Source organism: Passer domesticus, chromosome 6 (genome assembly GCF_036417665.1).
Source record: "Passer domesticus isolate bPasDom1 chromosome 6, bPasDom1.hap1, whole genome shotgun sequence".
In the NCBI taxonomy this organism is placed as follows: Eukaryota; Metazoa; Chordata; class Aves; order Passeriformes; family Passeridae; genus Passer; species Passer domesticus.
This window is the reverse complement of record NC_087479.1, coordinates 11,998,995-12,013,359: the sequence shown is the minus strand read 5'-3', so window position 1 is coordinate 12,013,359 and position 14,365 is coordinate 11,998,995. Positions and strand designations below refer to the sequence as shown.

General features: G+C 37.6%; 1 protein-coding gene across 3 annotated transcripts in view; it reads left to right on the top strand.

Moving 5' to 3' along the window:
* WDR25 (WD repeat domain 25) overlaps positions 1–12,869 on the top strand; it is a 58,933-nt gene extending 46,064 nt beyond the window's left edge. For 2 of the 3 annotated variants that reach the window (XM_064423366.1, XM_064423364.1), the window contains exons 5-7: positions 8,767–8,937; positions 11,042–11,182; positions 11,568–12,869. In XM_064423366.1, the coding sequence (XP_064279436.1) occupies positions 8,767–8,937; positions 11,042–11,182; positions 11,568–11,789 (534 nt within the window). In that variant the 3' untranslated portion in view covers positions 11,790–12,869. Of the gene's footprint in view, positions 1–8,766; positions 8,938–10,240; positions 10,844–11,041; positions 11,183–11,567 lie in introns of those variants that run through there. The other variant, XM_064423367.1, reaches the window with a different exon arrangement.
* The last annotated feature ends 1,496 nt before the right edge of the window (positions 12,870–14,365 follow it).

The window sequence follows — 14,365 nt, the reverse complement described above, 5'->3', positions numbered from 1 at the left end:
GAATAGCTCATATTGGTATTTTTAAAAATTAGTACTTCTGACCAGGACCATGAATTTATGAGCATTAATTACTAATATTTATTCATGATTTGAATGCGGTACAAAAATTGGATTTGCAAGTCCCTGAGAAAATGTATCAAGTTGGTTTGAGGCAGCCTCTCAGCTACTAAAAGCTACTAAAACACTGAAAAATATTAGGGGAGCTAATAGCATCCCTGCTTTACACAATGCAAACCTTGCTGACGTGTGTAAATGAATCTTTTCAATTCAGTTTGACAGTTCACTCACGGTACAGGGGAAGTGAGTGAGTGGCTGCGTGGTCCTTAGGTGCTGGTTGGGTTTAAACCATGACAGAAATGTGCAGTAGGCCATTAATCAGAGAGGCAGCTATTTAAAAAAAAAAAAAAAAAAAGAAAAAAAAAGGGTAATGTTGAAAGATATTTATTGCTATCCCTGTTCTGTTGAGCAAATAAGCAAAATAATTTCGAATGTAGCATTGGGTATTAAGCAAGACAAAGAATGAAAGAACAATAAGGGAGGTTAAATCTTTAAGATAGAGCTAAACAATATACTTCAGGAAATGAATGGATGGGACAGCTTGTTAACCTCTCAGTGAAATGTAAATATACAGGCATCTCAAAATTAGAGACACAAGTAATCAAAGCCTTAAAAGAAATAAAAGAGGCAGCTGAATAGCCTGTGGAGGTTTATTATAGTGGTATTTCTTTCTGTTTTTGTTAAACCCAGTTTTGTCTCTCAGGTAAAGAGATTATTCTGGATATTTTATATTATTTTCTAACAGATTGATTAAATTTATGAAAAATTTGGAGAATGTTTATAGAGATTTTATGAAAAGACCTGAAAACCTGGAAGTGAGCTGCTGTGTTTTAAAAAATAAAACAATCTGTAGTGTCGACCAAGGAAGGAGCATCATATTGAACAGCCCCCATGGGATCTTTGGACCTTGGAGCTGAACCTAGTTAAACCCCATAAAACCCTGCAAAAAGAAATGTGCAATAACCCCAAGACCTTAAAGTAGTTATGTATTTTAGAAGTGTTTCCTTTCTCTGAGCTGTGGAAGAATTTTGTAAGATGTTCAGCAGAAGCCAGCACAGTCACCCTTCATTTTGGCTGATCCACGTTACCTTTTCAGACAGGATACAGTATATATTCCAAACACTTATTCCACCTGAAATTTTAGTATTCCTTGAAATACCAAAGAGAAGAAAATGTTGAGCCTTGTGTCCTTTAACCCAGCAAGAAGGACCTTATTGTATTCATTAAAGTAACTATGACTACAGACATTTTTTTTTGTTTTTTAATTTGGGTTTCTAAGTTTACACAGATGTGCTATCAGAGAAGGACTAGCACTGTAGCTGTCTAAAACTGGTAACACTTTTAAAGGAGCTGAAGTTCATTATATGGTGGATGGTCAAACTGCATTGAACAATGTGTTTACATGTGTCAGCAAGGTTTGCATAGCGTAGAGCAGGGGTGCTGTTAATTCTGGTGAAAGGATGTACAGCACTCAAAGCTTACATCTGAATGTACTCATTAAAGTTTCTAAATGTAGCCATTTAATTATTTTTGAGATTTGCATATTTTACCTTTTATTTATATTCTGCCTTGATGCAACTTAATGTTTTGTAAGCATTCAGGAACTGGTTCCTTACTGTGTCCATGCAGAAATGTGAGGGACTTTGCGAGTGGAGATCACTAACAACATTTTTTGGACTTTATTAAAACTAGAGGAATAATTCACTCAGCTGTTGGGTATAGTCTGTCTTTGATCTCTTGTCTGTTGATGTTCACGTGTCCAGTGTCACGAGCTAGTTGGGTTTGTTGGAGCTTTGGCAAGAGCTATTTGTGATCACTGCCAGAACAGCAAGTCCTGGTGAAGCACCACACAGTAATCTGAAGAGGGAATAAGTGGAAGGTGACACAGCTGTGGCTCTGATCCTAAAGCATTATTTGAAGCTCTTAGACATCCATAAATGCAAATCCACTGATTATGTTAAACAAGGAGGCAAAGAGAGCAAGGGCATCAGGTAGAGGAGACCCAGTAAAATATGACTGGACAGCCACAGAACAGACTTTGAAGAAAAGATTAGTTGCAGATATAGAAATGAAAGACATTTAAAAATATCATATTATTTAAGGGAAAGTTGATTGTGTGAAGTTTACTTGATGTCACTTTTTGATGTTGGACCTGGATAGAGGAATAAGGGAAGCTGGGGAAGGCAGGAATTAACATAGGCACTGTATAATGAGAAAATTGGCTAAAAGGGATGTCTCAAAAAAGGAAACTGGCTTGGAGGAATTTAATGAAGTGCTTCAGGCATGGCACTAAATGGAGACAAAATTTGTTATTTAATTTTTGGAAAATGTTTGTTACATGTTTGTCTTGTGCAAGCGTCCAATCAATAAAAAAAAGGCAATAGAATATTATGGAAAAATAGCAATAACTTACTAGAAATTGAAAGAATATAAAGAAATAGAAAGATTCAACCATTTTGGATTAATAACAAAATTTTGTTGTGGAAATTTTGAAAAAAGATTAGTACAAATTCAATTTAAGAAAAACAAAGATTTGAAGATTTACACAGAATTTCCCATTTAAAAAATTGAGATCTTATAAGATATAGAACAAATTAACTAGCAAAAATGATGGAAGCTCCTATTTCAAGCTTTTAAAATAAGTCTTGAAATGGACTGTAAAATTTTTATTAACAGCAGAGTTCAAGGCAGAGCAATAACAGGTTTTTTTCCCTTTCTCCATCTTTGTTTATTACTCTGAACAGTACTTAGCTACAAAATTGCAACTATCATCTACAACTTTAGGCTTAAAAAGAAAAAAATTGAAGAGATGCTTTTTATGTTGGTGAGCTATTTCTCCAACTTGAGTTTATAAAGAAATAAGCACAAGATGTTAAAGCACAGTTAAAAAAATTAATAGGTGCAAATGCACCGCATTTGTTTCCTTGGAAACATTTTATTGCAATTTCTTTCAGATGAGATGCAGTCATTTTAAATAGCATGTATTTAGGAGACCCTAATGAATTTGTCTCTGGATAGCATATAAATGTGAAAAAAAGGCTGTAGAAACTGGTGGAGCTGCTTGCACTTCTGGTTTCTATAGAAACAGCCAATAAATACATTGTCACGTACTGGTAGTATTAGGAAGAACAAGGTAATTAAAATAAGATGATTTATGCAGTGCTTTAGAAAACTCAAGTTATTCTTCTCAAAGAAATCCTTCTTGAATCCATGGACAAATGTTCAGAGAAATATGGTGGGGGTATAGTTGCACTTGTATAATGGCATGTGATTTTAATTGCTAACATTCGGGGGTCCTTTCTGAGTGTGAAGACACTGTGTGTGTGTTCTGTGTCTGTGCAGAGGTGAGCAGTCTGCTGTGTTTATTTGGAAGCCTCTTACGGTGACATTGCAGATGAAAATCCTACACCTGTGTGTGGACCATCGCTCCTGTGCTCCCAGAGGGACTGAAACGAGCCAGGAACAAAGCATTCCTTCTTTTGGAGTGGGAGTGCTCATGTGAGAGGCTGTCAGGGAATGGCTGTTCCAGTTTCAGTCCATTTCTAGGCATGTTTTACACCCCCAGCAGTGACCAACACACTTTTGAAGAACAAGAATAGAAAAGCACAGCTAACGTCTTTATCACGATTCCTAGCAATGGTCACCTGGGCCTCTAAATTAGAGTTTGGGGGCTTCCTGCCTCTTGGTCTTTCTTGCACCACTTTGACTTTTCACACTGTGGAATTGTTTTTTCTTGATCTTTTTACATCTGCAACTTCCTTTAGCAAGGAACTCAGTTTAAATATGTAGTGTTTGATTAAGCATCTTGTTCTGTGTGTTTTGAAGCTGCCTTCTGCTCATTTGCTGTCTGAAGTCTTATAATGGAGGAAACCACTCACCTTCTCCATGCTGCTCAGACTTTTTTCCAATTCTTTCAGATTCCCCTCAGTCATCTCATTTCTGTACTAAGAATTCCTTGGTTTTGTACTAAAAAACTTTCTTTGAGTTCCTCACAGAAAAGCCATTCGTATCTTTCCTTTGCTTCTTATCCTATTTGAGATGGGGAGATAATTTTAAATAAAAAAATCTGATGGGAAGATAATTTTTTTCTTATAAATGGTTGATGATTTCCATCACAAGATTCTAGTGCCATTTCAAGTGATCTAAAATTGACTTTAAAAACTCCAGTATACATTGTTCATATCTGAAATCTTAGAGATCAATATCAGATTAAGGTTAATCACTTCTTCATCTTAAAAAGTCATTTTTTCCTTTTAATTATTCTCAAGATCCCTTGATAATGTGAGCTTTATCTCTCAAAACAGAGCAGTTACAAATGGGAAAAAATTAAATAGTAAAGAAAAATAGGGGTTTTTAACTGCATGAAGAGAAATACAATAGATTGACACAAATGGTTTGCACTACAAGAGATAAAAACCCCTTCTGTTTTATGAAAGAGTAAGCTTTTCTTTAAGTTAAAATGTACTTTTTGTTACTGTTTATGGTGTAGTACTCTTTCACAGAGGAAATTTAATCAGTCTCCCATTGAACTAATTACCCAGCATGTCAGAAGAGGCAGGTCCATGCCAAATCACACAGTCTAAAAAGAAAGGACAAGAAATGAAAGAAAAATATGCCAGATTTTACAGGTTGGAAGCTATGGATCTCACTGATAAGGGGTTTTTCTGATGACCAGCCATATTGCCTGTAGTCCTGTTAGATTTGTTGTGAGACCTCCTCTCCTGATGGCCCAGGGTAATGAATACAAAAGCACATTTCTTTCTCATCACTAGCTTAAAATTTGAGGTGCTTTTTGTAAAGTGCATTGCACACAGCATACAAGTGAACAGCACAGACTTGGGACAAATGGCAGCTTCTGAATTGCTCATGTGGAGGCTTTGAGATTTCTTGACAGAATACCAGGGTCTGCATGGTATGTGCTTAATGGAGAAAAGTATTATAGGACACCCATCTGAAATATATGCCTTGAATTCAGCATCACAGCTTGCTTTTCAAATCACCAGAACCATAAGAATCTGTTTGAAACTGATTTAATTTGCTTAAATTACCTTTCTTTTTGAATTCCTGCAGCCATGAGCTCCTGCCTTATTGAAGAATGTTGTTATGTTGGGTTGTGTTGACACTAGAAATGATTAGGCCTTTCTTTGAAATGAATTCTTTTATGTCCATAAAATTCTTAGATTGAATAAGTGAGCTGTGGTTTTCCAGTGCTGATAGGTGATAAATCTGCAAGTAGGAAAAGAGCAGAAGTTGTTATTAACAAACTAAAGCCAGCAGGGTAGGCAAACTGGTGCTTTCCCCAGACAAGTTCCTCAGGCATGTAATGAATTAATTGCCTAAGGTAGAACAAAGCAGGTTTAATTATGAGTACTTTCCTGAGCAGGGATGTTGCAATTAGTTATTTTTGAAAGCTGTCTTTATGGGGCAATTGAAATGCTATGTATATCAAGTTCCCAGCTGCTATTCAAAGTGTTAATTTACTGTTCCCTAAGTCAGTTACTACTGTGTGGTTTGAAGATAAAACAGCATAGTTTTTAAAGGTATGTATCAAACATATATAAAAAAAGGTATTTTGTGCTTATTTCGATAGGCAGTTCCCTGTTGCAAAGGTAAGGTACACAGGTCATTTGATTAAATATTCTATTGCATAACAGAGAAACAAATATTGTTTAATGATTAGTTGTGAAAATGTTTAAATTGATAGTGGCAGTTTTTGTAAGAGCCCAACAGGTTTTCAGCAAACATTAAAAGTATTTGCACATTTCCAACTTCAGAGTATCTTCTTTTTCCTTACCAAGAGATGTCTGTTGCTCCAAAAACTGTCAAAAGCAAGTCCAAAACCTGAACCCTTTACAATGCTGGACACAACATATGCATGGATATGTACCCACATTTCACAAGTTTGGGGCTTGTTTTAGATGAAGATGTAAACATTATGTCTGTGATTTTCATCTTTAAAATAAGAAAATATTAAAAATCACTGCCGTGAATATCCATTTGGAAGTTTGTTGTCATTTATTACTCTATTTTGTTGTTCTTCATCTCCCAGCACTAACTGGTCTTTTTTTCTGGCTCTTTCTCCCTGGTTTTACACTTGTGCTGCTCCGTGCTCTTGCTCCTGCTGGCTCTCTGGTTGGACTTGTCACTTCTGAGCAGGTGCCTGCTGCTAAGTAGCTGCCTCCTCAGTCTCTCAGGGTGGTTCTGCCTTTTGTGTCCACTCCCCTCAATTTGACTTCATTCTTCTCCTGCAGTTCCTACAGCTGTCAGGTTTCTGTATGGTTTTCCATTTCTCATTCCAGGCAGCTATTATATTTTGTGGGTTTTTTTTTTCAGTTTGGGGTTTTATTTTTCATTTTTGCTTCTACAAAATAGCTTGATTTTCTACTTTACTAATGAACTATAGACTTCCTTTTATAACTCTGTGAAGAAATATGCATGGTGATTTCTCCATAGAGAAAGTGGAGGATATAAATATGGAAATATCCCTTTTGGCTTTACAAAGTTTAATTGCTTTGTAGATTATGCAGATTCTGAGGCTGTAAAATCTGATGAGAGCAAGTAACACATTTGTGTATTCACTCTCTTAAAAAAGCAGGCAGATTGCTGAGAAATGTGCAAGTTTTTGAGTGTGCAGGTTTGCATCTTGTTGCTGTTATTACAGGCTGTGTAGGGTGCTTGCATGGCTAAGGTTCTTCACCAAATGCAAACATGATGTGTTTAAACTGTGTATTTCACAAAACCTGTGAAAAGCAACTGGAGCAGCTGCTGCTGCCATCCTTCTGCATGCTGAGATCACAGGATGGAGAGCTGGAAGGGACATCAGGACATGCACAAGTAGATCCACCCTAAAGCAGGATCAGCTTTCTGAACATTTTCCCAACAGTCATAGATTTTGGAGTTTGAGGCAAGAAATCAAGAAGTTCTCATGCTGTGTTTGGTACTAGACTAGACATGATTTTTCTTTTATTGATGAAAGTGTAAAACGGGTATAATTTCACTGTGACACCTGAAAATTGTTTGTTTGGTGGTTATTAAAAAAAAAAAAAAAGAATCTGCAAATGGTCTGGGCCCTGAAGTCAGCAGTCACTAGGTATATAAAGGATATCAGGTAGGCACTGAAATGCCTCACACAGTTGGGAGTCATTTCAGGATAATGCTTCAAGCACTTTCTCCCCTCTCTTGGTATTCTAGTGACATTAGAAGGAGGACTAACCTCTAAATACACTTTGGAAGTGCAGGCAGCTATGTTTTTAGCTATCTTGGAGAGAGAGAGAGAGAGATTCAGATATTAATAACTAGGAGTCTTCCCATGTCCTAGTTTCAAGGATCACCATATTCAGAGAGATGGTTTGCTTTGATCTGGCCACTTGCCTTGAAGTTTCTCTTCACCGGAGGCAATCAGAGAAAAAAGAAAGCAAAAGTATTGATTTGCAAAATTTAAATTAGACAACAGAGATACAGAATTTCATGAAGAAAGATGGAAAGAAAGGACATTCAAATTGTTCATGTGTTCCTTAGAATAATTAAAAATATCTTACTTTTTAAGATCCAGCTTACAGACTTAAAATATTCAGAATCCTGTGGCTGATACCAATTTCTGTATGGATCTCACCCACTTTTTCTCCCCATGTGAAACTTGCACCAATTACCCCTCCTCTTTTCCACATAACTCTTTGTTAGAAGGGAGTTTCCATCATCTTTGTAGCCACCCTTTAAATACTGGATCTTGGTCTCCCTGCACTTTTTTTTTCTCAAGGCTGAGCAAGCTCAGTTCTCTCTGCCTTTCCTTATGTAGCAGCTTCCCAGTCTTTTGAGCATCTTCACTGCCCTTCTCTGGTCTCTCTTCAGCCTGTCCCCATGTCTTTTGTGGTGTGGGTGAAACTGTACACAGTGTCCCAGATGTGTCTTGACAAGAGCTGGCAAGAGTGGGACAATGACAATCTCTGCTAGTGATGCCCTTGTTGATGTCCCCCAGCACCCAGCTGGATTTCTTTGCTGCAGCTGCGTGCCGTTCTCTCGTGTTGAGCTTGTTGTCCATGAGGATCCTCAGGTCCCTTTCACTTCTGGCACACAGCTCCAGCTCCTCCTGGCTGCTCCCAGGCTGTGTCTTGGTAGGCAGACACCTGAGGTGGTTGCTCTGCTGGTTTTCACCTTGGGAGACAGTTAAGGAATGTTTGTTGCTGCTCTGGTTGGCGTGGCTTGTCCCCAGTGGGTTGCAGTGATGTGGTTGGTGTTGCCACTTTGGACACCCCAAACTTCCTGAGTCCTTCACTTTAAAGCCTGGCTGATTGAGTGGGACAGCTTGCTGCCAAGGATTCTTTTGTCTCTTCTAGGGAATCTAGAAGAGTTCATAATATTGAAGGGAGTTTGTATAGACCCAGCTTCACATTGTGTTGTCTGAAGTTCTTTCTGGATCTTACTCTAATTCCTTGGTAATTTACAACAGACTCTTACATATATATAAATATAATTTATAAATTGTACAAACTGATGCTTTTTAAAACATAGTTTAATTTTTCTGTATATTGATTCTTTGTATTCATTGACCAGGCTATTGAAAAACACTAGTATGTCAACATTTTAAATTGAGTTACCTTTTGATGTTTAAAAATAATATGTAATTTAATGGAATTTATTATAAATACAAAGAGGGAAAACATAGGTTATCATGTTCTAATCTGTCAAAAAACAAACTATTTTGTCCACTAGGTCTTGAGAGTGTACAAAGCTGCAGTACAACAGACTTTGGATATACTCTTCCTCCCTGAAGGAAGGGAATTTCTTACCAGCACGGATGCAGTGAGCCGAGACTCAGCTGACCGCACCATCGTTGCGTGGGACTTCCAGAGTGCTGCAAAGATCTCCAATCAGATTTTTCATGTAAGATCAACAACTACTGTTGTTTGGGTCATGATTTAATATTTCATACTTGTCAGTGTAGTAAAAAAGCATTTGATTTTCAATAAGGTCTTGTGATGTATAAGATGTCTTTCATGTAAGTTGATGACTTTCTTTGTTTTCATACTTAACACTAAATTGTTATTAAAAAATAACCTTGAAGACTGAGAGGTCTCCTTGTGTTTAAAATATTTACATTTCAGTGCTAATTCATTGACATCTAAGCTATATTTAGGCAAGGACTCTGCAGTGTCATTGTGGTTTGCCAGTGGTGCATGGCAGTAGCTGCTATAGTGCAATGTTTCTTTTCCCACACTTTTTCATGCATTTGTCATCAGCTGCAAGGAGAGCTATTGACAAATTGAGTTTAATATTCACAAAGTAATAGCAACCTGATATGTGCATATAGATACCTAATACAGAATAATCACAGAGGGAAAATTTGCATTTATCAGTGCAGGTGCAGTATTTCTCAGTCATCTAACCAAGCAAGACATTTCATGGACTAAATTGTCTAGAAAGGCTGACAGCTTCAAAGGAGATTACCAAGGCAGTTAATAGAAAATTTCAACTCTCTGGGTCTTTTTTGAAAACCCAAGTCTAATATCCTATGTAATATAATATGATTGGATTGTATATAGATGCTTTTTGGCTGAAATGAGCAGTACTCTGCTGACAAGAGCACATAGTTGATGATTTAATGGGATTTTTTAGTGTTTAATTTCCAGAATTGTGTCTCTGTACAATGCTGGATCTATCAATACCTTGGATAGACAATAGGAAAGGAAAAAAGAAATAACTGTGAATATATACAGACCAGAAAGGTTCAGCATCAAGGAGCAGCAAACAAACATGAATACAGCATCTCTGAAATGCACTTTTCCCCCCTCCCCCCCTACCTTTCTGCACTGTGAATAAACAAAATGTGGTGATGACTTTGCAAACTCTGCTTCACTTTTCTGAATTTCACCTTTGAAACCTTTGATGTGGGAGTGAAACCCACAGTTCTCCAAACAGATTAGATCCCAACAGGACTTGATCTATTGCTTGTCTGCATTAACAAATGAATGATTAACAGCTCTAAAATAACCCATTACTACAACATACCCAGCATGACAGCAGCATGCTCCTGCAGATTGTATTGTGCTTTCTAGTGCCATACTTCCAGACCCAGTTTCTCTGTAGAAACACACAGTTGCACTGTGCCCAGAACTTCCTTCCCAGTCCTTCACTTCCAAATCATGAAACAAAACCAATCTGATGTTCTTCCTGCTCTACCACACAGCCCATGGTGTCCAGTGGTCACTGTCATCCTGGTGTTCTTCACATGCAGATGGATCCTACAGCCAAAGCTCTCATGGCATCAAAGCTCAGCAATCTTTAGGTCAGCCTGAAACTAGAAGAGGTTTGGACCTGGTGGAAGCCTTGTAAGAGCAGTTGATTTCTGAGGGAGTTACTATGCAGAGCTTTGAAAGCAATCTTAATTCAGTCTTAAATAGGAACTGTACAGTAAAGCCAAGTCTTACAACTACTGCAGATATTTATGAGTTTGCAGCCAGCAGCAGCCATGTCACTGTCATAATGATCCTTTATTTTTTTCTTCTTCTTTTTTATAAGAGTGGGATGGGGAAAGGTGTCTGTTTGAATCAGATGTTTTCTGTTCCTGTCAGTCTGGCCAGAACTGGAAGGATGGAGGATTTGAGAACTGTACAAAGTAACATGGAAAGCACAGTATGGCTGTGGAGGAAGGGATATGGGAAAAGAAGATTCACATACAAACTTTGGGTGTCCTTGGGCAGGAAGAGGATGATGGAGAGCCATCTGGCTGGAATTACCTTTCTGCAGCTGTTCTGCAGTAAAAGTATGGCTCACATGGAGAGGGGATTTTGGTCAGTATCTAGGAGAACAAGGTAGAGGTTTGATTTAGCATTTGTTCTGATGTGGTTTGTAGTGAGTTAAGTATCTTTATATAACATATATATGAAGATGACTTGTCCTTCATGGGGTCTCAAGTATGCCAAGAGATGAATCATTTGAACTAATCTTCTGTTTGATACAACAAAAATTCCTTTAAAATCATTTCCAGGAGCGTTACACTTGCCCAAGTCTGACCCTGCACCCAAAGGAGTCAGTGTTTGTTGCTCAGACCAACGGGAACTACATGGCTTTGTTTTCTGCCCAGCGACCCTACCAAATCAACAAAAAGAAAAGATACGAAGGACACAAGGTATCCTTCCCCACCTGGAGCCCAGTATCCAAGTTTAAAAGGAAGATTGATAGAAAAGCACCTCTACTTTTAAATATGTCTGCTAATAGTGTTTTATTATAAATCAGTGATAGGTATTAATTGGCTTCATTTGCTTTCCCATGTGCCAGTCTATTTTGAATCATATGCACTCTGAATAAAATAGTTATTAGAAGACTTTATGAATGCTTAATGTCTTGATTAAAAAAAAGTTTTTGATATAGCTGTGTCTTAGTAAAGACCTGGAGAAATCTTTAGTGTATATTTATTTAAAGACATACAAGTTTTATACTATATTAATTTTCAGTATACCACAATGAACTTTTCTAATCAGCATCAAGAGTTACTCTGTTATTGTTTTTCACAGGTGGAAGGATTTGCAGTGGGCTGTGAATTTTCTCCAGATGGCACACTTTTGGTGACAGGAAGTTCAGATGGCAAAGTGTTTTTCTACAACTATCATACTTCAAGGATTATTCGCACTTTGTCTGCACATAAAGAAGCTTGTGTGAGTGCAATATTTCACCCAGTCTTGCCATCGCTCCTTGCAACTTGTGATTGGGCTGGAGAAATCAAGATCTGGCAATAAAAAGCAGAGTTACTTTTTAGGATGTCTCTCTCCTGTTAGTCTGTCAAAGGCTTAGGAAATAGGCCAGGGTATGGAATGTGAAATTCTGTTGGGATGTGTTGTAAGCAGGAGAGAGACTGTTGTCTTTTCTTCTATGACCTCTACGTTTATGCTTTCATAATGCAGTTAAAATAATTTTGTGGTTAGCTGTTGAGCAAAGAAGTGGTCCTGCTCTCTCCCTCAACCCTGGAGACAAATTTTTAACCCTTTTCTGTCAATCTTCTGGTGCTCATCCAGTCCCATTCTGCTTTGAGTGAGCACCTAAATTTAAGAAAAATTTTGCTCTTTTTATGAATCTTTTCAGTGCAGCTTTCTTAGACCAGGGTTTATCACAGAATCATAGAATCATTTAGGTTGGAAAAGACCTTTAAAATCATCGAGTCCAAGCTTTAACACAGTACAGCCAAGTTTACCACTAAACCATGTTCCACAGTGCCACATCTGCAAATCTTTTAAATACCTCCAATGATGGTGATTCCACCACTTCCCTGGGCAGCCTGTTCCAATGCCTGACACTCCTTTGGTTGAAGAAGTTTTTTCTGTTATCTAATTTAAACCTCCTCTGTCAGGAGGAGACTGTTTCCTCTTGTGCTCACCAAAAGCTGAGGACACACTATTTAACAGATCATGATGTTCATTCAGATCAGTTAATATCTATTCCATTTTCCTGAGATGTTTTTTCCCACTTTTTTGAACTGGTTTTCCTCCCTGACCTGATCACTGGAGGGTTAGAGAAGTAATACTGCAGTTCAAGGCAAAACAGCTTCTATGCACTAGAAGGGGGAAGGTCGCAGGGCAGGTGGGACTGCTGCTTCTGAAAATGGATAGTCTATTATCAGCTCAACTTACTCTAAAATGCCTTCTGAGAGTTCCAGGGAAAGGTGTGACAGATAGCTTGAACCTAATTTTGAAGTCAATACATTAGTGTTTTTGAAGTTCTGATGCTTAGACTTGACTTTTAAACTTACTCTTATGACTGTGTAAAAAAATGAAACTATGTATAAATATTTTTAAGGAAAAAAATAAACTTTTTTTTAAATACATGCTATCTTTGTTTACTACTTTATTATTCTTGACAGGATAGTACACAAGTTTATAATGGAATTGATGCTTGGGGGTGAAAACAATTAACATTATTTATTGCAAACACATATGCATTTCTCCATCATTCTTGCTGTTGCTTGGACACAGAAAATTGTCATCATGCTTTTCAGTGCAGGGAAGGTTCTTCAGCACTTAAACAGGAGTTGGACTATTCTTCAGCAGATATAAAGTTCATTAGGCCATTACTATGTATTTACATATATAGAGATTGTTTGTAAGTGTACTTTAAATTTGCATTCCCTGCAATTGCATTACTTGGTTCTAGAAAATATTTTATGTGCATGTGTGTGTATATGTATGAAAAATAATATGTCTGTGCATCACATAAGCCATATGTACTCCTAATCATGGCTCCATATAAACATGTATTATCTTGTAGTGAGTGCTGTAAGCTTGTCTTGTCCTTGGTCTGGTTAGTCTGTGAAAGTGTTTTAACATACACAGGATAACTGTGCTGAGTAAATTGTTGTCAGGAATCCAGAAACCATGTATAGTAGCAACTTCTCCTCTGTATCATATTTTTATTCTTCTGATTTTTCATATTGGCACAAATGCAAGGGGTTTCTATCAGCTTTTTTGCATGCTCAGTTAAAAAAGCTTTTTCAGAGAAAAATTTTCAGAACATCCTTCTGAACAGCAGATTTTAATTAATTAATGAGCATAATGTACTCCATTGGTTTGTAGCTTATGTTCCTTATTGCTTGTAGTAAGAAATAAGCCTATATCAAGGCTGTGGGTCCAGTTTGAAGTCTGGACCAAGATATTGTGGCTGCATAATTTTAAACACCTTACCAACAGCTATGACAGGTTTTAACAAAGGGCATTAAATTTAAGTGAGTCTTGCAATGAAAAAGCAACTTTTGCTTTGTTTCCCAGATTGCTCTTTATTTCTTGCTTCCTTATTTAGCAATGAACTGTTTAACAGGAACCTGAAGTTTGCACTTTTCTTCACTGTGCCTCTAGTGTACAAGCCAGCTGTACCTTTAAATAGAAACTTGTTCAGTGGTTTTGAGTTACTCCTAATTCAAGCTGTGGGATCCTCATAAAAGTCAGAAGGAGGGCAGCTGGAAGTGAAGTATCCCTTGCCTGTTGCTAGGCAGGCTGAATCCCAACTGCACAGCATTTTCCAACAGGGTGGCTCTGTGTTCTTCCCTCCTGGTGTTTTAATTCAAAATGTACTTTTGCCACTTAAACACTTTGGGCAGCCAGGTGTGTCTTATATGAATGATGGGCAGCACTGTAATTGTTCGTGTTACAACCTGGTATCTATCTCCATGGGAGATTATCTGTTATTTTGTTAAGTACAGCCTTGAGAAAGGCCCCTAAAATAAATGTGAGCTCATGGTAGAAATGGTTTTTTGGGAGAGGCCTGAGCTGATGTGAACACTTCCCTCTGTGTGAGTGAGCTCAGCACACTCAGCCTCAGAGAGAGC